Raw genomic sequence first — 24972 nt, 5'->3', positions numbered from 1 at the left:
TTCACCCTCCAGAACAGAGAAAGCCCAGCATTTGGAGGAGAGAGACAAGCTGTTGTTTTCCTGATTTGTTTTTGTTGTTTTTTTTTAAAATCAGCTTGTTGTTGTTCCTGTTTTCTGTTTTTGTGGCCACAGCTGGGAGCATGTGGGATCTTAGTGTCCTGACCAAGGATCAAACTTGTGCCCCCTGCGTCGGAAGCACTAAGTCTTAACCTCTGGACCGCCAAGTATGTCCCTGTTGTTTTCCTATTTGAATTGCGTGGTACCTCTGTGGGCTGGCTGATGACATTATCTTGCCTTGTTTTCTCTCTCATCTGGAGCTCTCCCAGTACTCAAGACATGTGAACTTGAAACTCAAAGGGAATCTACTCTTACAGACTTCCTTTGCTTCAACACTTCATCCTCACAGGCAGATGGACTGACATCTCCATTATTGCCCAGGACTCCACCTCTGTTCTTACCCAGGGCTCCACCAATAGCTCCAAAAGTAGCTTTAATTTTTTTGAGACAGGATAATAAACAGAAGGGAAGCATGCCTAAGAACTTGCTTTTCAAAGACACCATGCCAAGTGAGATAAGTCATACGCAAAAGAACGAATATTACATGATCCCACTCACACATGGTACCTAGAATAGAGAAATCAATAGAAACAGAAAGTAACATTAAGGTCCAAGTTTAGAGGGGATGAGGAAAGGAGAGTTGTTGTTTAACGGGTACAGAATTCGGGATGATGAAAAATTCTGGAAACGAATAGTGATGATGGCTATACCACACTGTGAATGTACTTGAAGCCATGGAACTGTGCACTTAAACACGGTTAAGTGGTGCATATTTTCTCACAATGTAAAAAGAAAAGAAAATACCAGAGGTCAAATCAGCATTCTTTATTACCGATCCAGCAGACTTATTTTTTCTGAGTTACTATGATTAGTACATTTGGGCAATTATGTTAGTTTGACTGATAGTTTTACCTGTTGGTTTAAAATAAATTCCTTGTTCTCTCCTGAGGAAAGAGGAGAATTCTCTTTTCAAACCCAGCTTTCTTAACAGTGACAATAACCCCCAAAGGATTTTACCCTGTTGAGTTCCTGAGCCTGTGTTTTCAATTCCATCTCTGGAGAAAGTCAGACTCATGGTGTGGGGAGCGGATATTGAAGGGTACGGGGTTAGAAGGGGAACTGGTGCCTCAGGGCACTGGCAGCTGCCAAATATTTCCCAAGTCTGCATCTCCTTTGCCTCTTCTGACTTGATGCTGACTCGCCTGCCAGTCACACAGCTCCGACTCTCAGAGGGGAAGTGATGAAGGAAGACTGGGTTACCAACAATTACCGTCAGGCTGTGTCCCTACCAAACGCAGAGCCCTGGGCATCCTGCAGGGGGAGCCCATGTGCAGACCCTGAGGGGCACCTGCGCGTCTCAGGCAGGCTCCAGAGGGGCTGATCCCTGGTGACTGAGGTCCAGCAGCTCAAGCCAGCGTCCTTTCCAGACACTGTTTGATGGAGATGATTATTATTATATATCGTACTATGAGATATAGAAAACTAACAGAAAGAACTTAAAGTACCAGGAGAAAGAGAAACCGGCATAGTGGGTGGAGAAAGTGAGGGGTTTGGTGAACAGTCTAAAGGTTGAACAGTGAGAGAAGAGAGAAGCAGAGAGGAAATAGGAGTCTCCATGAAACTTCACTGTTGCACTTTCTTCCACAAAAAGAAAGAGAGAGATGACTGTGGAGCGGTCCAGGGAAGGCTAGAACAATTGATTTCAAGTAGTTGAGATCAGGTGGCTCTGTCGGTAAAGAATTCACCTGCAGTGCAGGAGACCTTCCCTGGGTCAGAAATGTCCTCTGGAGAAGGTAATGCATTCTTGCCTGGAGAATCCCACGGACAGAGGAGCCTGGTGGATACCGTTCGTGGGGTCACACAGAGTCAGGCATGACTCTTTGATACAGAACTTTGGATATTTCAAAGGCAGCAGAAAGATAGCCATCCAACTATCTCCAGATAAGGAAACTCTAGATAAGAGAAGGAATGTCATATAATAGGCTCAGTGAGCCTAAAGAGCACGAGGTTCAGCTGAAGAAGCAGAGACAGAAATGATAGGAGTGGAGACTTAAGGCAGCAAGGGCGGGGCTAGGAATGTCCTAGGCTGGAACTGGTGAACTCAGTCAATAGAGAATAGCATTATCTGCTGGCACATAATAGTAGTAGTAACAGTAGTAACAACAATTATAATATAATGGAATATATGGAGTATTCTTTATATACATTCACTTATATAAGACATCAGTCTTATGAGGTAGGTGCTATTATGTATGCGTGCTTACTCGCCCAGCCGTTTCTGAGTCTTTGTGACCCTTTGGACTGTGGTCCTCCAGGCTCCTCTGTCCATGGGATTTTTCAGGAAAGAGTACTGGAGTAGGTTTCCAGTTCCTCCTCTAGGGGATCTTCCCAACCCAGGGATGAAACCCACACCTCCTATGTGTCCGGCATTGCAAGCGGATTCTTTACCTCCTGAGCCACTGAGGAAGCCCAGGTACTATTAAAGTCACATGTTATAGATGTGGAAAACTGAAGCACAGAAAGTTTAAAAATATAAGCCTAAAAAAAAAAAAGGCTCCAAGGGCACTGGGATTTGTCTTTTTTTATCCACTGCTGTTATCTCCGTGCCTGGCACATAATAGGTATTCAATTATTATTTGTTAAATTAACAGTTAATTGGCCCAGGATCACGCAGATGGTGTGGGAGGGCTGGGACAGGAACTGAGATTTGTTGGCTCTAAAGATCCCATTGTTAATTACTGAGATATACTGTCCTGGATGTCAGACAGGAGATGCGCTTTGCATGTCTCTCAGCCTGAGTTACAGGTGCTCAGTAAACCCTGCCCTCACTCTCAAAGCTGGCTCTCTGATGGAACACTTCCTAACTCATTTTATGAGACCAATATTAATTACCCTGACATGCTCACTCGTGTCCAACTCTTTGCGACCCCATGGACCGTAGCCCATCAGCTTCCTCTATCCATGGAATTCCCCAGGCAAGAATACTGGAGTGGGTAGCCATTCCCTTCTCCAGGGCATCTTCCTGACCAGGAGATGGAACCTGGGTCTCTTACACTGCAAGCAGATTCTTTACCATCTGAGCCACCAGGGAAGCCCCCAGTGCAGTTAAAGACATCATAAGAAATGAAAACTGAACACCAGTATTTTCATGAGCATAGGTGAAAAAAAATCAGTAAAATATTAGTAAGTTGTATCCAATAATGTATAAAAAGAATCATATGCCATGACCAAGTGAGTTTATTCCAGGTGTGGAAAGCTGGCTCAATATTTAAAAACCAATGAATATAATCCGTCACATTAGCAGGATAAAGAAGAAAAATGATTATATCAATTGATGTAGAAAAGGCATTTAATATAATCCAATACCCACTCATGATAAAAGCTCTCAGCATATGGGGAATAGAAGAGGACACCCTCAGCTTGATCAAAAACATCTATAAAATTTATAGCTTAGGTTCATTAACTGTAACAAACTGGAGATTTTGACTGTAACAAACTGGAGATTTTTAAAATGGAGGAGGCTATGCCTCGGTGGGGGCAAGAGGTATATGGGACTTCTCTGTACTTTCTTCTCAATTTTGCTGTGAATCTAAAGCAGCTCTAAAAATTATAGTTAATGGGTTTGAAGATGCCTTTCTAAATAAAACACCGAAGACATGGTCCATGATAAAAATAACCAATAAGCTGAACTTCAGTATGATTACAAACTCTGCTCTTGGAAAGACAAGGGCAACAATATTACAGGAGAAGTTGAACTGGGAGGAAATATTTGCAAAACACTTTTCTGAGAAAGGAATGTTATCCAAAATATGCAAAGAACTCTTCAAGCTTACCAATGAGAAAACAAACAGCTGATTAACAAATGAATCAAAGACTTTAATAGATACTGCTCCCAAAAAGATAAACAGATGGCAAAGAAGCATATGATAAGATTATCCACATCCTGTCCTTTAAGGAGAAGCAAGTTAAATGACAATGATATACTACTAGACACCTTTCAGATCAGTTCATGAGTCGCTGTGATACAGGCCTCCCAGTCCTTCGCCAACTCCAGGAGTTTCCCCAAACTCATGTCCATCGAGTCGGTGATGCCATCCAGGCATCTCATCCTCTGTCGTCCCCTTCTCCTCCTGCCTACAATCCCTCTCAGCATCAGAGTCTTTTCCAATGAGTCAACTCTTCACATGAGGTGGCCAAAGTACTGGAGTTTCAGCTTTAGCATCAGTCCTTCCACTGAACACCCAGGGCTGATCTCCTTCAGAATGGACTGGTTGGATCTCCTTGCAGTCCAAGGGCCTCTCAAGAATCTTGTCCAACACCACAGTTCAAAAGCATCAATTCTTCAGCGCTCAGCTTTCTTCACAGTCCAACTCTCACATTCATACATGACCACCGGAAAAACCATTGCCTTGACTAGACGGACCTTTGTTGGCAAAGTAATGTCTCTGCTTTTGAATATGCTATCTAGGTTGGTCATAACTTTCCTTCCAAGGAGTAAGCATCTTTTAATTTCATGGCTGCAGTCACCATCTGCAGTGATTTTGGAGCCCCAGAAAATAAAGTCTGACACTGTTTCCACTGTTTCCCCATCTATTTGCCATGAAGGGATGGGACCAGATGCCATGATCTTCATTTTCTGAATGTTGAGCTTTAAGCCAACTTTTTCCCTCTCCTCTTTCACTTTCATCAAGAGGCTTTTAGCTCCTCTTCACTTTCTGCCACAAGGGTGGTGTCATCTGCATATCTGAGGTGATTGATATTTCTCCTGGCAATCTTGATTCCAGCTTGTCCTTCTTCCAGCCCAGCATTTCTCTTGATGTACTCTGCATATAAGTTAAATAAGCAGGGTGACAATATACAGCCTTGACGTACTCCTTTTTCTGTTTAGAACCAGTCTGTTGTTCCATGTCCAGTTCTAACTGTTGCTTCCTGACCTGCATATAGGTTTCTCAAGAGGCAGGTCGGGGGTCTGGTATTCCCATCTCTTTCAGAATTTTCCAGTTTATTGTGATCCACACAGTCAAAGGCTTTGGCATAGTCAATAAAGCAGAAATAGATGTTTTTCTGGAACCCTCTTGCTTTTTCCTTGATCCAGTGGTTGTTGGCAATTTGATCTCTGGTTCCTCTGCCTTTTCTAAGACCAGCTTGAACATCTGAAAGTTCACTACAAGATCTTTTAGAACTAACACCCAAAAGAGATGTCCTTTTCATTATAGGGGATTGGAATGCAAAAGTAGGAAGTCAAGAAACACCTGGAGTAACAGGCAAATTTGGCCTTGGAGTATGAAATGAAGCAGGGCAAAGGCTAATAGAGTTTTGCCAAGAAAATGCACTGGTCATAGCAAACACTCTCTTCCAAGAACACAAGAGAAGACTCTACACATGGACATCACCAGATGGTCAACACTGAAATCAGATTGATTATATTCTTTGCAGCCAAAGATGGAGAAGCTCTATACAGTCAACAAAAACAAGACAGGGAGCTGACTGTGGCTCAGATCATGAACTCCTTATTGCCAAATTCAGACTTAAATTGAAGAAAGTAGGGAAAACCACTAGACCATTCAGGTATGACCTAAATCAAATCCCTTATGATTATCCAGTGGAAGTGAGAAATAGATTTAAGGGACTAGATCTGATAGACCAAGTGCCTGATGAACTCTGGACAGAAGTTCGTGACATTGTACAGGAGACAGGGATCAAGACGATCCCCATGGAAAAGAAATGTAAAAAAGCAAAATGGCTGCCTGAGGAGGCCTTACAAACAGCTGTGAAAAGAAGAGAAGCGAAAAGCAAAGGAGAAAAGGAAAGATATAAGCATCTGAATGCAGAGTTCCAAAGAATAGCAAGAAGAGATAAGAAAGCCTTCTTCAGCAATCAATGCAAAGAAATAGAGGAAAACAACAGAATGGGAAAGACTAGAGATCTCTTCTGGAGAAAGCAATGGCACCCCACTCCAGTACTCTTGCCTGGAAAATCCAATGGATGGAGGAGCCTGGTGGGCTGCAGTCCATGGGGTCGCGAAGAGTTGGACAGGACTGAGCGACTTCACTTTCACTTTTCACTTTCAGGCATTGGAGAAGGAAATGGCAACCCACTCCAGTGTTCTTGCCTGGAGCATCCCAGGGCCAGGGGAGCCTGGTGGACTGCCATCTATGGCATCGCACAGAGTCAGACTGGAGCGACTTAGCAGCAGCAGCAGCAGAGATCTCTTCAAGGAAATTAGAGATACCAAGGGAACATTTCATGCAAAGATGGGCACAATAAAGGACAGAAATGGTATGGACCTAAGAGAAGCAGAAGATATTAAGAAGAGGTGGCAAGAACACACAGAAGAACTGTACAAAAAAGTTATTCACGACCAAGATAATCACGATGGTGTGACCACTCACCTGGAGCCAGACATCCTGGAATGTGAAATCAAGTGGGCCTTAGAAAGCATCACTACGAACAAAGCTAGTGGAGGTGATGGAATTCCAGTTGAGCTCTTTCAAATCCTGAAAGATGATGCTGTGAAAATGCTACACTCAATATGCCAGCAAATTTGGAAAACTCGTCAGTGGCCACAGGACTGGAAAAGGTCAGTTTTCATTCCAATCCCAAAGAAAGGCAATGCCAAAGAATGCTCAAACTACGACACAATTGCACTCATCTCACACGCTAGTAAAGTAATGCTCAGAATTCTCCAAGCCAGACACCTATCAGAATGGCCAAAATCCAAAATCCTGATAACACAAAATGCTAATGGGGATGTGAAGCAATAGGAACTCTCGTTCACTGCTGGAGGGCATGCAAAATGGTACAGCCACATTGGGAGACAGTTTGGTGGTTTTTCACAAAAGTGAACATACTCATACCATGTGCTTCAGCAGTTGTACTGCTTGTTATTTACCTGAAAGAGTTGAAAACTTTTGTCTAGAGTAGGTGAATAGATACATAAACTGTGGTTCATCCATACAATGGACTACTATTCAGTCCTAAAAAGAAATCAGCTATCAGAAAAGACATGCAGGAATCTTTAGTGCATATTACTAAGTGAAAGAAGCCAGTCTGAAAAGGCAGCACACTTTATGGTTTCATTATGACATTCCAGAAACGGCAAAACGATGGTATTTATACAAAAGATCAGTGGTTGCCGGTGGCTTGTGGGGAGGGAGGCGAGTTGAATAGGTGAAATGCTACAGATTTCTTAGGGTGGGGGAAACTATTCTGTACAGTTTCTATACAGAATAGTAAATAAATACACAGATTTAGCATTTATCAAAACCTATAGAACTTTACAGCACAAAGAGTGAATCTTAATGTATACAGATTTCAAAAGTTATTTAGAGGTCAGGGAATCCTAAAGTGAAATGCAGAATAGGACTAAATAATCCAACTGTACTACAGTTAGATTATGAAGGGAAGGGGGTGGGGAAAGGGGCGCCTATTTAAGTAACTTTGGAAATGAGTGGAATCTGTAAAACTAAAGGTAAAATAAATTGTACATAAGTATTATATAGACTTTATAGAAAAGCAAGGGAGGAAACTAGAATGATCTGTGTAATAATGGATTGGAGTTGGAGACATGAGTATTAACTCCTGTTTGGTCTATACAGATGGAAATGGTTACATATGGAATTCGTTACAGATGTTAATATGTCTACATACACAGATTAGTGCACACTAATGTTTATTTCTTTCCTCTCTCAGCTGAGAGAGTCCAGAAACACGGATATCCCAGTAGCAGCCAGAAAACCTAGTGCCCAGATCTTTGCTTTTTCACACCACTCGCCAACCAAGGGAACCAGAGCTCAGTGGAGAAGTGACTAATTCTAGGCTTGGGGCAGGTGATGTATAAGATAAATAAGGAGATACTCACACACACACACACACACACACACACACAGAGTAAAAACTGAACCCCATGAAAATGAGGATATGCCAAAGGGATACATGAGCCAATTGAAAGAGTGCCCAATGGCCGAAGCTAGAACAATTTGAGCCACAACAAGTAGTATATTGGATCATGATCCAAAGAGAAACATTAGTATCCATAGTCCATATTGATAGACAAAAATTAGTGAACAAACAAGTGATTGTGTGTGCCGTGTGTTCAGTCACTCAGTCGTGTCCGACTCTGCGAGCCCAGGGCCTGCAGCCCACCAGTCTCTGTCCATGGGATTTCCCAGAGAAGAATACTGGAGTGGGTTGCCATTTCCCACTCCAGAGGATCTTCCCAACCCAGGGACTGAACCTTCGTCTCCTGTATTGACAGGCAGGTTCTTTAACACCACGTCACCTGGCGTGCTGCAGTTCATGGGGTCACAGAGAGTCTGACATGACTAGGCCTTGGTGACTGAACAACAATGAACCTGGGAAGCCCCAGATAAATGGGAGAGAAGTAAAAAAATCTCTGGGGCATAAGAAATCCAAAATCAATGTAATCACCCTCAAGCAGGTGAAGTATAACTTCTCACTCTTAAGGGTGCCTTGTACACAGGACTTCCTGCGGAAAAGTGCTGTATAGAAAGGAGGGGAAAAGAGTAATTTCAGTGGGGAAACCTAATATACACTACCTCAGCAACATGATCAAGGTCAACATCAACAGAGGTGAGTCATTTTGACGTGTGCTGTGATGGGATGTGATGAGAATGGCACTTCACCTTTTTGGATCTTCTTCCTCAAAACCTGTGTGTGTGTGTGTGTGTGCACGCACGCGTGTGCTAGTCACTCAGATATGTCCGACTTTTTGCACCCCCATGGACTGTAGCCCGCCAGGCTCTTATGTCCATGGGGATTCTCCAGGCAAGAATACTGGGGTGGATTGCCATTCTCTTCTCCAGGGGATTTTCCTGACCCAGGGATCAAACCCAAGTCTCCTGCATTGCAGGCAGATTCTGTACTGTTTGAACTACAAAACCCATAAGCCCAGTCTAATCATGAAGAAAACATCAGACAAATCACAGCTGAGAAATGTCCTGTAAAATACCTGACTCCTCAAAATTTCCAAAGTTATCAAAAACAAGGAAATCTAAGAAATTGATATAGCCAAGAGGAGCCTCAGAATACCTGGTAACTAAATGTAGTGTCCAGGATGGCGTCCTGAAACCAAAAAGAGGATGTTAGGGGAAAGACTGAGGAACTCTAAAATGAAGCATGGATTTTAATTATCAATGAGTTTTAGTTGCTCAGTCGTGTCTTACTCTTTGGACACCATGGACCGTAGCCCACCAGGCTCCTCTGTCCATGGGGATTCTCCAGGCAAGAATACTGGAAGGGGTATCCATTCCCTTCTCCAGCAGATCTTCGCTGACTCAGGGATGAAACCTGGGTCTCCCACATTGCAGGGGGATTCTTTACCTTCTGAGCCACCAGGGAAGCCCTTTCCACATTGGTTCACTAATTATAACAAATACTGATGTAAGATCATATTTGATCTTACATAACATAACGGGAAACAGTGGGTAGGGTATATGAAAACTCTCTTTGGAATTTCTGTGTAAACCTAAGACTGTCCTAAAAAATAAAGCTTATTAAAATAAAGTGCATTTTTAAAAATGGACCACTATCTGCTTCCCCAGAGTCTTCACTGGAGTGGGGAAGCTTTGCGGAGCTCAGAGCTGGCCATCCTAGAGAAACAGATGAAACTTTGGGTCAGCAGGCAGGTCTGAAAGCTCCAGTCAGGACACTGCCCCTTCCCCATTGGGCAGGGCTAGCGTGCCTGCAGACCCAGAGACATATTCCCCACAGGTGACTTGGCATCTGTGGTCTCAGGTGCATGGGGCCGGACCTGACAGCTTTGGGCTGGGCTCTTCCTTGCTGCCCTCGTCCCCAGCACCGCGAGTTTCCTTGCCTGGCCTCCTGGAGTCCTTGGTTCTAACTCCCCAAGCTCTGCTAAGGGTTGTCAAGGAAAGTGCAGGCTCCCCACCCTGCCCGGCAAAGCCTAGTCCTGAGAGAAACGTGGAGCGCAGAGGTTAGGCACTCCTGGTGAAAAAAGAAGGAAAAGGGGGTGTTTTCTGTATCCCCAGTTGAGAGAAAGTGCTCTTCACTCTCCCTGGCACATTCAGAGGGAGGGAGCTGAGTAGCCAGTGTTTCAGACACCCGCCAGAAAAGTGCTGGGATTTGCAGAAAAGCAGGGTCTGGTCTGGGAGAGCAGGGCTGGCAGTGGCGGGAGTTTCAGCTTCAGGACTGAGCTTAGGAATATCCAAGGAACTTGAAGATTCCCCACATTTTTGTGGCCAGGAAACTACGTTGAATTTCAGTTCAGAGGCGTGTGCTGCCGGAGAGCGGTTTCGGAGAGGTGGCCAGTGCGCTCTGGAAAGCTGAGGACTGGCAGGAAATGGGGCTCTCTGGAGAGAGGAAAATTAGGAGCAAGAACCCTACAGCTCACTAGGAGGGGCCACAGGGAGGGATAGCAATAGCCTGGAACTGGCGTCGCCTCCCCCACTGAGTGCCCAAAGCCCAGGGTGAGGAGTCAGGGCAAAGCCTCCGGTTTCAGCTCCGGCTGCGCCCTGCCCTCTCCAGCTTTACGCATGGGCTTGTCTCGCCTGCTGGCCCCATGAGGAGGGCAGGGGAACTCCAGCCGCTTCACCTGAGGACTGGTCTTTTCCCACAGCTTCAGGGCTTTATACCAGGGGCCCCCGAAGGCAGTAGAAGCCAGTGGTTTGGGCTCTATAACAGGGCGAGGGACAATCAGGAATGGCCATGGCTGGCCTGGAGAGGGGCGCACAGTCGGGCTGGCGGGTGGCAAGACCTCTGAGTTAATGTATAATTGTGAGCAGATGGCGGGGGCTGGCAGCAGCCTGGGGCTTGGGCCCAGCTAATGAGGGACAATTAGCCCCAAGCCTGGTGGGGGCAGCTGAGAGAGTCAGACAGTGAAGGCAGATATTTGCTCCTCAAACAGTCTGGCGCTTTGGGCAGAGGGCTGAGTGGCTGAGCCTTTGGGCTGGCTAGGCTCCCCTTCCTCTCTTTTCCCTCCCACCATCACCTCTGGGTCGAAAGCCTCTGTTTGTTCAGACCCAAGAGTGTGTTGTAAAGGCGGGGGTAGAGGGTAGTTTATGGGGGAAATCACTGCCTCCACCATCTGCCAGGTCTTGTCCCTGCTCCCCCTGACACCCCTATCTCCACCCTCACACAGCTGTCCATGGGAATAGTGGGTCCGGACATGGAGCCTTTGGTCCCCAGATGCAGGGGCAAATAAAGGGGAAGGGAGAAGGCAGGAAAAGAGGACTACGATCAGGGGTACCACATGCCTTCCTCCTCTCACCCAGGCATGGCTGAGTATTGGGACCAACAGTCCCAGCTGCCCTGGGAGTGAACTGGCTCTATAGCCACGAGGGCACCTGCTGTCCTGCCCCTGGTGCTGAAACCACCGGCTGCAGTCTGCCCAGAGCTCTGGACTAGCCTGAGGAGGCTGGAAAAGGAGGGGAGTAAGTATCAGGGTAAGGGAGAAAACCCACTTCTGTGATACATTTGGCTCTGTCTTGAGAATGAGTTCCCAACCCTAGGATCAACCATGACATCCATGCCCCTGTCCCCCCAAAACCAAAGCATTTACCAGTGAAACCTGGTCTTAGATCTCCACACCCTGCTTACTTTCAGCCTGACTTCTGAGAGGGTCTCTCAGAATCCAAAGTATGGGATGGACCCGAAGAGCTTTCCATGCTGCCTCCTTCACAAGAGATCTGCCCATGCGGGAGGTGGCAGCAGAGCCTCCATGCGCTGGGGGCTTTGTCTCCTTTCCAGCTGCTGGGCCTTCCACCCCAACAGTGATCCGGGCACCCTGTGGTGTCCACGGTGGGAACAGGAGTGTCATTCATAATTTAGAGTCTAAAACCACCATATCCTTAGTGGAATGGAGCCTGATAAGTCTAGAAATGGATAGATACCCCACCTGCAACCTAACTCCCCTCAGAGGCTTATTCCCACCATCAACCCTGTTGACAGTGTTTTGAATCCCAGGGTCCCCCAATTTCTAAGCAAGACTCATCCTGGGCATCACCTCAGTCAAGGAGCCAACTGGAAGTTTGGTTAGAACACTCGGGAAGAACTGGTGCCGTGTGACACTCTTTTCTACACATACCTCATTCTCTGAGAGATTCATGGGCCAACTTGGCCAGTATTTAGGTGTTGGTCTATGTACCCATTTATCTTTTCAACCAACACAGGGCTCAGGAGTTGACTCAGAACCCAAAAGTGCATTCTGGGTGGGAGGCTGTGCCTGTGGTTCTGGAAGTCACGTTTGGGCTTCTGAACATCTGAAGACTTGGAGACACAGTCTGAAATTCCCCCATCTTCCTTATTCCTCATTCACTTCAGGAGTGCTGGCCCCTGAGTGGGTTTGCTCAGGGGCTGGGCGCCCTGGGTGAGACTGGCTCTGGCCCTGCTTCAGGCTGGCAGGTGGGGGCAACATGGGCTCCGAGGACTTCCAGTGAAAGGACACAGTGGGTCATTGGCTGTGGTTCGCCCTGACTCAGGGCCGGCGTCAGTCAGCCCCATGCACACTTCCCTCCTCCTCTCTCCTCTGCTCATGGCCTGTGACATCACTGGCTGCTCCCAGAAGGCTGCCCTCTGCTCCCGATCACCGGGCTCTCTATAGCTCTGGACCCCCTGGCAGGACTGAAGCAGAAACAGAGAGGAGGCTGTTACCAGGACCAGACCAGCACCCTCCCTGGAGACTGCAGGGGTCTCAGGAGCCCAGATCCGGAGCCTGAGACTCCTGAAGCGTCGAAGCTCTCACCTCAGTGCCTCCACACAGGTAGCTCACCTCCGGCTCATTGTCTGCTCTGCCTCCCAGGCTGGCTCCATGTCTTTGTGCCGCCAAGCCAACCTCTCCCCTCCTTTGTCTCTGCAGCCACCTCCTTCCTGCCCCTTCAGCCCCCTCTCCTGCTCTCCCATCTTGTGAGGACCGGTTCTCTCCTCAGACAAGTCAATATGAATTTTGGAAATGTGTGGTGCAGTGACTGGGAATGGGTTACTATTTTGAGTTGGGGGGATTTTGGGTTTGGATATCGAACCTGAGCCCCCACAGCTCCTCTTGAGCTCTAGTCACTGAGGAGGGGGACAGAGTCCTTTCAAGGATTCAGGGCTTGGCTGATTTTCTGAGCTTTTGACACAGCCCTTCAAGTCCCCAGACTGACTTTCTTTTCTCCATTGCTTTCGTGGTGGCAGGGGTGGAGGCAGAGAAAGAGAGCCTCAGGATTAGAAGCTGGAAATGTCAGCTTCTGAGGAGGGACTGGCTTCTAAACTTCCCTGAACTTTACTCCCTGAGTAGCCTCTTATTTGCGAGCACCCCAATTTGTCCCTCGGTTTTCTGTCTGGAGAAACCTCTGCCTGCCTTCCTGACTCTTGGAGAGATGAGAGCTTGTAGGGGAACGTGTCTCTCTCTGTCTAGAGAGGAGTAAGTGAAAGCTGTCTCCGTCCCTGAGTTCCTCAGGTCCCTCCTGAGCTCATTGTCTTCTCCCCAGCACCAGTCTCCTCTTCCTGGCTGCTCTGTGATCTCTTGGAGAGCAAAATCCTTGTCCTTTTCCATTTTACCCCCTTCATCCTGAACAACCAGCTGTGTACTCATGATTAATACCATATTCAGTAAATAATTGCAAATTAGTTAACTAAGTCAAGATGGTGTGGTTATTACAGGAAAGATCCAAGCATAAGCTATTCTCTGGGGTGACCCCCAGACCTGCCAGGGGTCCAGGCATGAAAGCAGGTGGCTTCAACTGCCATGTCTAGCTGTTAAAAGCAAGACAGACATGGTGGCTCATGACCTTTGTCCCTAGCTGCCCAGAGACTCTCTCATGCTCATCTTGGCATCTGTGCAGCTCAGAGACAGCCCTCTCCTGCTTCTCCCTCCCTCCCTTCGACATCCCTTCAGTAAATGGTAATTGAAGGAATGAGTGGCCCTGGAGAACTGACCTCTGAGAGTATGAGATCTAGAATTCTCCAGAGTTAACAGGAAACAACAACCCCAGTGGGTTAGAAGGTGTCAAGAGAGGTGTCTTCTGGGAGACTTCAGGCTTGCTCATCTCTACTTCCAGTGGGTGGGGCCTGAGCTTCAATGCCTGGGGGTAGAGCCGAGCCCTGGTGTCTCCCCAGACCTTCCTGAGGAGCATAAAACACAGAGCAAGACCCTCCCATGAGGTGCTCTGAAGGAAGCTTTCTGGCTGGTGGTTTGGAGAACATAACCTGCGTAAGACTGCAGGCAGAACCTTGAATGTGGTTCCCAGCCCTGGACCAGGGTGATGGGGATCTGTGGTCCCTGGTGCTCTCCCTGGCTGGGCAGACCCTCCTGAGCTTAGGAGGCAGGACTCTTGCCCCAGGTGTATCACCTCCTGGGGGCTGATAAGGCTTTTAAGGGATCTTAGCTCCTCGACCAGGGATCCAACCTGCACACCGGAAGTGCTGACTCTTAACCACTGGACTGCGAGGGAAGTCCCCTAGCTCTGTGATGTTTTAATTCAAAGGTTTAGTAAAATGAATTTGAATCTTTGTAACCAATCCACTGGCAAATTTTAGAAACCTTATCTTCTATCACAAAACCCTATCCCAAGATCATTCCAAGCAAGAGATTCCACCCAAAGACCCCTGGATTATTGTAGGCTCAGCCCCAAGAACAAAGAAGGACCTCCCAGGAGAAACTCCCCTCCCTACTCTTCCCAGTGCCTGTCCTTTGAGAGGAAGCTCAGCCTGGAGCATGCCGCAGGATGGTAAGACACCCGAGAGAAGCTGGAAGGACAGGGTAGCAAAAGGAGGGCAGAAATGGCTCAAGGTTCTGCTTCCATCCACGTGGTTTCATGTGCCCTTGGCCAGTGTTCTAAGGGTGCTCAGTCCAGACAGTCTCTCTGTTCCACCCTGTGTCCGTAAGCTCAGGAGGGCCAGTGCCTATGGCCAAGGAGCAAAGATTCACCCATGAGCCAGCTCCCAGAGAAAGTGGCATGTTTGGGGGACCCTGTGAGCAGAAGAGGGGCCATCCCTTGGGGAGAGGATTTTCTCTATGGTGGGAAGGCAGGCTGGAGGGGTAACCCTCTCCCAGGAGGGTCGTCCTGGCCACAGGTGGACTGGAGAGAGGGGAGCTGCTGGGTTGGATGCCTCTTTCTCCCTCCCAGGGATCAGTAGTGTGAACCAGCTAGGGGGGCTCTTTGTGAATGGTCGGCCCCTGCCTCTGGATACCCGGCAACAGATTGTGCGGCTAGCTGTCAGTGGGATGCGGCCCTGTGACATCTCCCGGAGCCTCAAGGTAGGATGCTGGGCTCTTCACCCACTGATGGGGACAAGAAGCGGGGAGAGGAGGCCTTTTAAGGCAAGTCCGGAGCTGGTGCAGACTGGGAGGGCCTTTGGGCTTGGGCTGCTCCCCTGAGGGCTGGGATAGGGAGCTTCAGACTTCTGAATGTGGGGCTGGACTCCACTCTGCGGCTTTGTAGCTTCCTCTGTCCCAGGGACACTCCTCCTCTGGCCATTAGGCCTTACCTGTCTCTGCCTCTCACCTGATGCAGGTATCTAATGGCTGTGTGAGCAAGATCCTAGGCCGCTACTACCGCACAGGTGTCTTGGAGCCCAAGGGGATTGGGGGAAGCAAGCCACGCTTGGCCACGCCGCCAGTGGTGGCGCGAATCGCCCAGCTCAAGGGGGAGTGCCCGGCCCTCTTTGCCTGGGAGATCCAACGCCAGCTCTGTGCAGAGGGGCTTTGCACCCAGGACAAGACTCCCAGTGTAAGTGACCTCCCTTCCCCAGAACCAGAACTGGAGCCGCAGACAGGCTGTCTGGGGAGGCAGAAGTAGATTCCTTCTTACTTGGCAGTGGGGCCTCCCAGGCTGGGGGCAGGGCTCCTGGGCTCTCTTCTGACCCAGAAGTTTCTCTTCTGAAAAGTGGTGAGACAGGTGAGATGAAGAAAGTATGGGGAGTGAGAGGAGGCTGCCCTTGGAAGTGAGGTGTTGGCTGGGACATAGAGAGAGAGGATGTTGGGGAAACATCTTTAGGTAGCATCCCCGGCTCTGTGCACCATCTTCCTACTCAAGACCCCACATCCTCAGGTCTCCTCCATCAACCGAGTCCTGCGGGCATTGCAGGAGGACCAGAGACCGCCCTGGATACATCTCAGGTTGCCAGGTGGGTCTTGGAGCTGCCTCCGGGGATGATCAGAGCTACACATAAGCATCTTACAGTTCTCACATTCCTTTCTTGTTCTTTCTTGCATCACCCTCACCGTAAGACAACCGAGAGGGCCTGGCAGGGGGTCTTATTCTCTCCTGGCGGGAGAGGATGGAGGCTCAGAGGAAGGGAAGTGACTTACCCAAGGTCACTGGCTGGGTGTTGGCAGGTCCTGGAACAGAGACCAGCTCCCTAGGCCCCTAGGTTCACAGGATCTGTTGAGGAGGAGGCAGGACTGGGGCTTCCACATCTTCTCCCTGCCTCGATCACAGCCTCTCAGACCACTTCTGATATGTGGTGGTGGTCACACAAGCCTGGACCAAACCTTGCAGCTGTCTCCCTCCAAATACTAAGCATGCGCCCACCACGGTACGGAGTGTGCACCTCACCCAGTGCCCCTGCAGCAACCCCCGAGTACTGGTGGATGTCCCAGCAGCGCGGTTCCTCTCTTTAGCCACACTGCCCCGGACCCACAGCCCCGGAGGAATCGCTGTTGCAAACCCACTCCCGCTCCTGTCTCCCTTTGCAGCCGGTTTGGGTCCAATTCCTCGAACTCCGCCTAGTGACTCTGAGGCTCCCCGGGGTCCCCACCCAGGACCTGGCCACCGGAATCGGACGATCTTTTCCCCAGGCCAAGCTGAGGCGCTGGAGAAAGGTGCCGGGGCTGGGTGGATGTGGGCCATGGCTGAGCGCTGGAGGCTGCAGGTGGCCCTGCCTCCAGGAGGAGGGCAGTTCAGGGTTGTGCCAGGCAGGGTAGGAGCTGGGCGGAGGTGTTGCTGAGGGGGAGACAGGCCTTGTCCCGCTCCCTGTGTCCTTGCTGTGTGAGCCTCCATCTCTGCAGAATTCCAGCGTGGGCAGTACCCTGATTCAGTGGCCCGTGGGAAACTGGCTGCAGCCACCTGTCTGCCTGAGGACACGGTGAGGGTGAGTGAGCCCTGCTGCACAGCGTGCACAGGCCCCAGGGGCAGAGAGTCTGGGCCAGGCAGGCTTTGGGCTGCGGTGCAGTAGAGAAGGGGGTGGGAAGGTGGAGACCGGCTTGTTTGGAGCAGAAATGAGACAAGCCCCTCCATGTTCCCCTGCTGCTGATTGCTCTCCCCTCCTCCCTATCCACGCATTGGTGCTGAGGAAGGGGTCAGAGAGCAAAGGCCAGAGCAGGAAGCAGGGAGGTCGAGTCTGGGAAAGGGTCTGCTCTCTGAGTCCAGGTCAGGAACACGTGGGTGAGAACGGTAGGTGCTGGGCCCTGGAGCGCACAGTCAGCTGCATGGTTCTGCCCTCCCTCAGATCTGGTTTTCCAACCGAAGGGCCAAATGGCGCCGACAAGAGAAGCTCAAATGGGAGATGCAGTTTCCAGGTGATTTCTCAGCCCATACATCCACTCATCCATCCACTCACCTTTCTCTTACTTACTTCTTTCTTCCCTTTCCTTCCTTCCATCCACTCACCTTTCCCTTCCTTCCCTCCATCCATTCACCCACCTATCTTTCCATCCATCCATCCACCTATCTTTCCTTCCATCTCTCCAGCCACCGAACATTTACTTGGCACATCCCACGCATCAGACCTTGTAGTGGATGCTGGACACACATAATCCTTGCTCTTCAGGGCTGCACAGCCCCTGATTTATCATCCCTGGGAATTAATCCTTCTTCCCCAGGCTTTTAAGACCCCTCTATGGGGAGGAGGCAGTTTAGGGCTGTAGCATCCACCCCTCCCACCCCTGCTAGAAGTCATTGCCTTTCCTAAAACTTCCCTTGCCTCTCACCACCACCCCCTGCTCCACAGACCCTTGTTTCTCCTGCTGAGTGGATTCTCCCTTACCTTGTAGGTGGTTCCCGGGGTCTGACTGTACCACGTGCCTCCCCAGGAATCTTCTCTGCACAGGTATCCAGGAGGAGGGGGAGTTTGTGAACTGGGAAGGCTCTTCCCATTCGCAGTGGAGGCCTGAGCTAGAATTCACGGTGCCCCTGGCCCCCACAGTGCACGCTTCCAGGAAGCGCCATCCTCCTAGTGTACTGTGTGAATGGCTCCCCCTGAAGTTGTTCAAGATACAGCCTGGGGGCAGGGGTCCTGGTCGTGCGAAACAGGAGGTGTCGCTGGCAGCTGAGGGCTTCCTCTTGCTTTCCAAGCAGTCCACGGCAGTCCTACCTACCCTGGAATCCATGGGTCCCTCCAGCTATCCACTGTGCTGGGGGACAGCATCTGAGGGGTGTCTGAGTGACACCCCACCTCAAGCCTGTCTCCAGTCCTGCTGGGGTAAGAATCCGTGCCAGGCCGCACTCCTGCAGGGTATGGGGAGGGCAAACCAACTCATTGACCCACCAGAAGGCCCGATCTCCAGTCGGGGTTATCAGTGGAACCTCAATACAGCTTTCCTCATTCCTTGCATGGCCCACAGAGTTGGGGAGACTAGCACCCCTGAGTGTATACTACCATTGATGGCTATAGCAGGAAGATGCGGAGGGATTGGGATCTGAGTGTATATATCCAGGGTAAAGAGCCAACATCTGCTTCTCTCCCCATCAGTGACTTGGAGGGCTGGGGTGCCAACAACAAGCCCAATCTCAACCTCTCTTCATCCCTGCAGGCTACCTGCCCCCCACAGCTGAGCTCCCTGGACTCCGTCCTGCTTTGCCATCCTTGCCCTTCCTTCCTCTGCCCCCATCGCCAGTCTTGGTGCCCATCAGGCCTTGCACTGGCCTGGCTCCCCACTGTGAGGTCTGGGATGAGGAAGGAGGCTCAGTGTGGAAAGGAGATGTGGTGGGGAGGATATAACCCCACCTGTCCAAGCAGAGCACTGCCCCTCCTCCTTCCTGTGTCTCCTCCTTGTCTGTGGAACTTGTCCCTCATGTGCGTCACCTGAGTGGAGAGGCTGTGCCCACCCACATGTCTCATTGGCCTTACGAGGCTTCCAGTTGGCAGTAATAAAAACATTTTTAAAATTGGCAGTAGTTCTGTTGTCCATCGTGTTTTTAAAGTGAGTACTCATAATCCCATCCCTATATTTAACAATTATAAACAGTTTGCCCTCTGTCTATCTAAATATCTATCTATGAAAATGTGTCTCTAGCTAGCTATCATCTAATATATTTATGTGATTATAATCTATGAATCTAGCTACTGTCTATCCATCCAATCTATCGAATCTCCGTATGTATGTATGTATGTACGTATCTGCACATGTATGTATAGGTATCTGCCTTGGTGTTTTGGTGCTCATATACCCACACGTCTGCGCACGTGCAGATACTGACAGCACCTCATGGCCTGGGATGGCCATGAGTCACCCCTGAGTCCTCCAGCATGCATCTCCAAAAAATAAGGGAAGTTTTCTTATATAACCACAGCACCATGACCACATCTAAGAAAATGTCTAATAATTCCTTAATCTAAGAGACATATGAACTCCTTAACTGCATATGTATTTTCTGCACAGCTGCAAACAGAGCGGAAATGCCCCTTTTTATATTCTGCTCCCTCCTTTATATGTGCTCCTGGAGCATGTTTGCCTGCTTCTTCTTTTCTGTAAGTTCCAAATCATCTCAATTTTGTCTCCCTAGAGAGAAATCTCCAGGCTCCTCCTGAGAAACCTAGGGATGTAAGAAAAGAGAGGGACATGGAGGAAAGTGATGGAGGGAATATTTGGAGTGAGGGGTGGGCTCAACTCTCCAAATTCTTTCCATTTTGAAGAGACGGGGATGGAATGATGATGGTGCAAAGTGAGGGTCAGGACAGAGTTTATTTACTTCCATCTGCGACGGGTACTGGTCCTGAGTTATCCTTCAATAAGTCTCTTTATCATCAAATACTCTAGAGCTGTGCTGCCAGTAAAAGTAGCCACCAACCACATGTGGCTACTAAAGTGATTAAAATGAAACAAAATGAAGAATTCAGCTCCTCACTCACGCTGTGTGCACGCTCAGTGGCTTCCAGGAAGCGCCATCCTCCTGGTGTACTGTGTGAATGGCTCCCCCTGAAGTTGTTCAAGATGCAGCCTGGGGGCAGGGGTCCTGGTCGTGCAAAACATGTGTCGTCGCTGGCAGCTGAGGGCTTCCTTGGGCCATGCAAGGAATAAGGAAAGCTGTACTGAGGTTCCACTGATAAATCCGACTGCTGTATTCGACTCTTTCTGACCCTATGGACTGTAGCCCACCAGGCTCCTCTGTCCATGGGATTCTCCAGGCAAGAGCACTGGAGCGGGTTGCCATGCCCTCCTCCAGGGGATCTTCTGGACCCAGGGACTGAACCTGAGTCTTCTGCATCTCCTGCATTAGCAGGCGGATTCTTTACCCACTAAATCACCTGGGAAGTAGTCGCGTGTGCCTGTGGCTACTGTGTTGGACAATAAACGTTATAGAACATTTCCATCAGCACAGAGAGCTCCCTGTACCAGCACAGTTCTACCATGAAATTCCAAGGATAACAGAGCATGACCTGCCTCTGCTCTGCTTCTCTCCTCTCAAGCTGGGGCCCCACTGGACAGATGGCCCAGGGAGATGCGCAAGGTTTTGTGAGGTGACTGAGATTGTGCCATTCACTTCAGTGACCAAACTGACCTCAGCAACGGAAGCAGCTGGCAGCTGAAGCCCCATGGCTGAGCACATTCAAGCTGAGGATGGCCACTTGTGGGAAGCATAAAAGCGTGCATGCACATCTGTGTGTGTGTGTGTGTGTGTGTGTGTGTGTGCATGTTTGCATGTGCGTGCATGTGCCCCTGGGCACATATATTCCTGTGTGTCTGACTACATGTATTAGGGAAGGCTGAAGAAGAGATTCTGTGTTAAATGACTCCCAAGGGCTTGTCTCTGAAGACTGTATTTCACACCGCATCTCTGGCCTATTCTTAACATTTTCTAGGAAAGGAGATACCCTGGTCCTTAGTGTTTGCAACCTTCTCTTATTGCATTAAAATGTTTACAAAATTATTTCATATTTCTTGAGGAAAAACATACTTACAGAAACTTGACATCACTTTCCTCTACCCAAGCAGAAACTCTCAGATTCTGGTTTCAGCTTCTCTTCTCAATAAACTTAAAAGCCAGGCCCTCGTTGTGGGATGATGCAGTAGGGCTCAGGCTTTGAGAGTGTTTGAGAAGCTGTCTGGATGCTGCTTTATATAATACTGAGTTAGCAATGAGCACAGATTATTCCCTTTTCCACTCCCTTTCAATTCTGATTGCATCAAAGAGAAAATTTTCATTTTGGTTCTACTCTGTAACCCCTCTGTAACACTTGTTAATCTATTTTTTTTTTTTTTTTAACAGAGGGACAGGGAGCTTCAGGCTCTGAACCTTGGTCAAGGAGGGGAAATCTAACTAAAATTTATGGCATCACTTTGGTTTCATTGTATTTTTTTTTTTTTTGTCTTCAGTATATTCATTTTTATGGTCACTTTCTACTCATGGCTTCCTTGATAGCTCAGCTGGTAAAGAATCCGCCTGCAATGTAGGAGACCTGGGTTCAATCCCTGGGTTGAGAACTTCCCCTGGAGAAGGGAAAGGCTACCCACTCCAGTATTCTGGCCTGGAGAATTCCATGGACTGTAAAGTCATGGGGTCGCAAAGAGTTGGACACAACTGAGCAACTTTCACTTCACTTCTGCTCATGGCAAGTGATTCTGGCCTTCCATTTTATGATAGTGATTAAAATATCCCTTTCTAAATTAATGTACTTGAGAGCCTGTGTCAAGAAAGGCATTAATGGGGCAGATGATATGCCACTAAGGGCCAAGATTATGAAGACAGTGCAAGAAAGACACCCATTTTGGAAGCTCTGTTTAGATGGAAAGACTCATGGGCATCAGGGTCTACTCTAATTGAAGAATTGCATCAGAGGTCCCAGTCATGGGCAAATCACTTCAGCTCCCTGTAAACGGTGGGCAGCGATGGAGAAAATACCTTTTGAAACCTACTGACTGGATCAAAAGGAAATGATAAGGTGGGACGGTCGGCCAGCTGTGGAGGGAGAGTGGGCTATGTATGCATAAGCTGTCATTATGACTACCTTGTGCCTATAGGATTAATAATCCTTCCTTTGTCCTAAACCAGAAGGACATCTAGGCATATCTTAGCTGTGACTCCTTATTCCTCATGGGATCTCTGGGGAATGTCTAGAGCTTCTGGAGGGGACGGGGAGAATCGGCGGAAGAATAGGGTACCATCTGGTCTCCCCTCTTCTGGACACCACTTGGAGTGGCCTGGAGCCTCAGTTGCCACCCTCATCCACACCTCTGCTCTCAAGCCAGATGCACACCAGGGTCTTGGGGGTGGCCGTTTGTGATGTATTTTTCCTCGAAACAGGTGTTTTGCTAAACTGGGTAGGAAAAGTTGTGTTACAGATATTCTTCTCATGGATCTTGACTCTGGGGCTCCTGTTTGGTTTAGTGTAGTAGTTTCTCCTGGAAGATTTGGATTTCGGTAGGTGGCATCCTGTTGACCTGGGGAGGAAAGAGGAAACAGAAACCTTCCGTTGGTCATTTGCTGATTTCTACCATTTAGGAAAAAACCTGGTGAGACCCAGTGGGAAGAGAGAAGATAAAGTCATTTGTTCCTTTGTTGAGGAAGGGCCACAGGGACAGAGGAGAGGTTAGTTTATAGGGAAGAGCAGTAGAAGTGGTTTTGAAAAATCCAATGAATGGTGCAAAATACCACCAGAATTCACAGGGAGACTAGAACCGACAGGTTAGACTTCCTAAGAATTCAGACTGACTTGAGGAAGACATCTGATGGCGTGAGGGTGTGCAAGGCGCCAAGCTGTTTACTCAGCATTTCGCTGTCATCAGCTCATGTAACATAATAATCCCACGAGAGTCACACTATATTCCCATTTCACCTACAAGAAACAGACTTTGAGAAGTTCATTGGCCCAAGGTCAAACAACCAGTTTTCTAATAAGCGTCAAATTAGAACCCAGCTCTGAGTCCAGAAATGAACTCTTAACCACTTTGATGGAATGTCTACTAGAATGCCAGGCCCGGAAAGAGAGATCTAGTGCAATCCAAATCCTTCATGGAACAGATAAGGAAACGACTCAGTGGGATTTCCTTTTGTTTTCCAGTTTGCCACAAGTAAAGGGTTTATGTAGAAGATCAATAAAAGATGAAGGAAAAGAGTGAAAGAATATGGGATCTCTATCTAGAGGCATACAGTTACTGACCCCTCGGACCACCCTATGAAGCAGACATCATCCCCATTTTACAGATAAGGAAACCAAGGCTTAGAAATGTTAGAGCAATTTCCCTGGGGTTACAAAGCTAGTAAGGACCACGCCTTGCTAGTTTTGGTTCCAGGTCTATATAATATTAAAACTGAATCTCTTTCTACAACATCCTCCTGACTTCCCAAGCCAGGAAAGAGAGGATGATTGTGAAGGGACAGGGCTAAGAGGAGTGAGGTACCCTGAAGAGTTAGGAGCAGGGAAAGCTGGAATGGAGGCAGCAGCTTAGAAAAGTGGACTTACGGTGGAGAAGAGATCAGGTAGGGATGGGTCTGGTGGCTGGGGAGCCCTTTGCACTGCAGGCTCTTGGTGGAAAGCCTGCCACACAATTGTGCCAGTAATTATGGTAATTACTAAGGAGCAAGCTAGGACCAATCTAGACAGCATATTAAAAAGCAGAGACATCACTTTGCCAACAAAGGTCCATCTAGTCAAGGCTGTGGTTTTTCCAGTAGTCATGTATGGATGTGAGAGTTGGACTATAAAGAAAGCTGAGCACTGAAGAATTAATGCTTTTGAACTATGGTGTTGGAGAAGACTCTTGAGAGGCACTTGGACTGCAAGGAGATCCAACCAGTCCATCTGAAAGGAGATCAGTCCTGAGTGCTCATTGGAAGGACGATGTTGAAGCTGAAACTCCAATACTTTGACCACCTGATGCAAAGAGCTGACTCATTTGAAAAGACCCTGATGCTGGGAAAGATTGAACGCAGGAGGAGAAGGGGATGACAGAAGATGAGATGGTTGGATGGTATCACAGACTCAATGGACATGAGTTTGGGTGGACTCTGGGAGTTGGTGATGGACAGGGAGGCCTGGCATGCTTGTGGTCCATGGCGTCGCAAAGAGTCGGACACAACTGAGTGACTGAACTGAAGCACTCAAGAGGCTCTGCCAATGAAATACTGGAATTTTCAGGGTTTGGTGAAGGGAACACAAGGGAGGAAGCAGAGATGGCGCTGGGTCTTGAGCCTGAGTGTTTGAGAGGATGGTGGTGCCCTCCATGGCCATGGGGAGGGCAGGAAGGATCACCTTTGAAGGGGAGGGTGAGGAGGATCATTTGGAGGAGATGGCAGGATGAAGTCAAGTCAGCTGTCAATCCGAAAGTTGGAAAGCGATGAGGTTAGACTTTAGGAGAAGGATCAGGCTGCAGATAAATCTGGGTGCCATTAATACCCCAAGGATCTGAGGTATAGGGGTAGAAAGTACCTAGGATGGAAAGGATACCCCTCAAAGTTACCAGTCTTCCCTACAAAGGGGGAAAAACTCTGCCTCTTAATGAAGAGAGACAGATACACAAGTGCCCCCTCATCTTGTCCCCTGCAGTCTGACTTGCAAGCACAAGAGTCAGTGTGACATAATAGTGAGAAAGCTAGATCTGACTCCTCCTCTCTCCAGCAAGTCTAGGTCTAGAAGCCCCATGAGAATTTGGAATAAAGGTCTGGAGTGGATCCAGCCATGGGACAGATGCCAGCCTGGGGTGCATATTGGTTTTGCTCTCACATGCCTCCGCACCCTCTTCCCTTCTTCTGCTGCTCCTCATCAGCTTCTGCTCCCAGACCCCTGGGTCCTTAC

General features: G+C 48.6%; 1 protein-coding gene across 3 annotated transcripts; it reads left to right on the top strand.

Annotated features, from left to right (window-relative positions):
- The first annotated feature begins 12586 nt into the window (after positions 1-12586).
- PAX4 (paired box 4) lies at positions 12587-19133 on the top strand. 3 transcript variants are annotated; one of them, XM_042248776.1, is made up of 11 exons: positions 12587-12796; positions 14637-14744; positions 15144-15274; positions 15531-15746; positions 16068-16143; positions 16715-16840; positions 17027-17109; positions 17467-17536; positions 18011-18066; positions 18312-18438; positions 18770-19133. In XM_042248776.1, exons 2-11 carry the CDS (start codon positions 14732-14734, stop codon positions 18955-18957), a joined length of 1086 nt encoding a protein of 361 aa, XP_042104710.1. In that variant the 5' UTR covers positions 12587-12796; positions 14637-14731; the 3' UTR covers positions 18958-19133. The 3 variants fall into 3 exon arrangements, with proteins under 3 accessions (XP_042104710.1, XP_042104709.1, XP_042104708.1); XM_042248775.1 differs by lacking the exon at positions 12587-12796 and having other exon boundaries at positions 14637-15274; positions 18315-18438; XM_042248774.1 differs by lacking the exon at positions 12587-12796 and having other exon boundaries at positions 14637-15274.
- The last annotated feature ends 5839 nt before the right edge of the window (positions 19134-24972 follow it).

Source organism: Ovis aries, chromosome 4, assembly GCF_016772045.2.
Source record: "Ovis aries strain OAR_USU_Benz2616 breed Rambouillet chromosome 4, ARS-UI_Ramb_v3.0, whole genome shotgun sequence".
NCBI lineage: Eukaryota > Metazoa > Chordata > Mammalia > Artiodactyla > Bovidae > Ovis > Ovis aries.
This window is presented reverse-complemented; position numbering and strand designations above follow the sequence as displayed.

Coding starts and splice junctions, on each gene's coding strand:
- PAX4 (XM_042248774.1), top strand. CDS start 15,032: ATGGTGGGAAGGCAGGCTGGAGGGGTAACCCTCTCCCAGGAGGGTCGT. Junction 15,747..16,067: donor CCCAGGACAAGACTCCCAGT/GTAAGTGACCTC, acceptor CCACATCCTCAG/GTCTCCTCCATCAACCGAGT. Junction 16,841..17,026: donor AGCTGAGGCGCTGGAGAAAG/GTGCCGGGGCTG, acceptor CCATCTCTGCAG/AATTCCAGCGTGGGCAGTAC.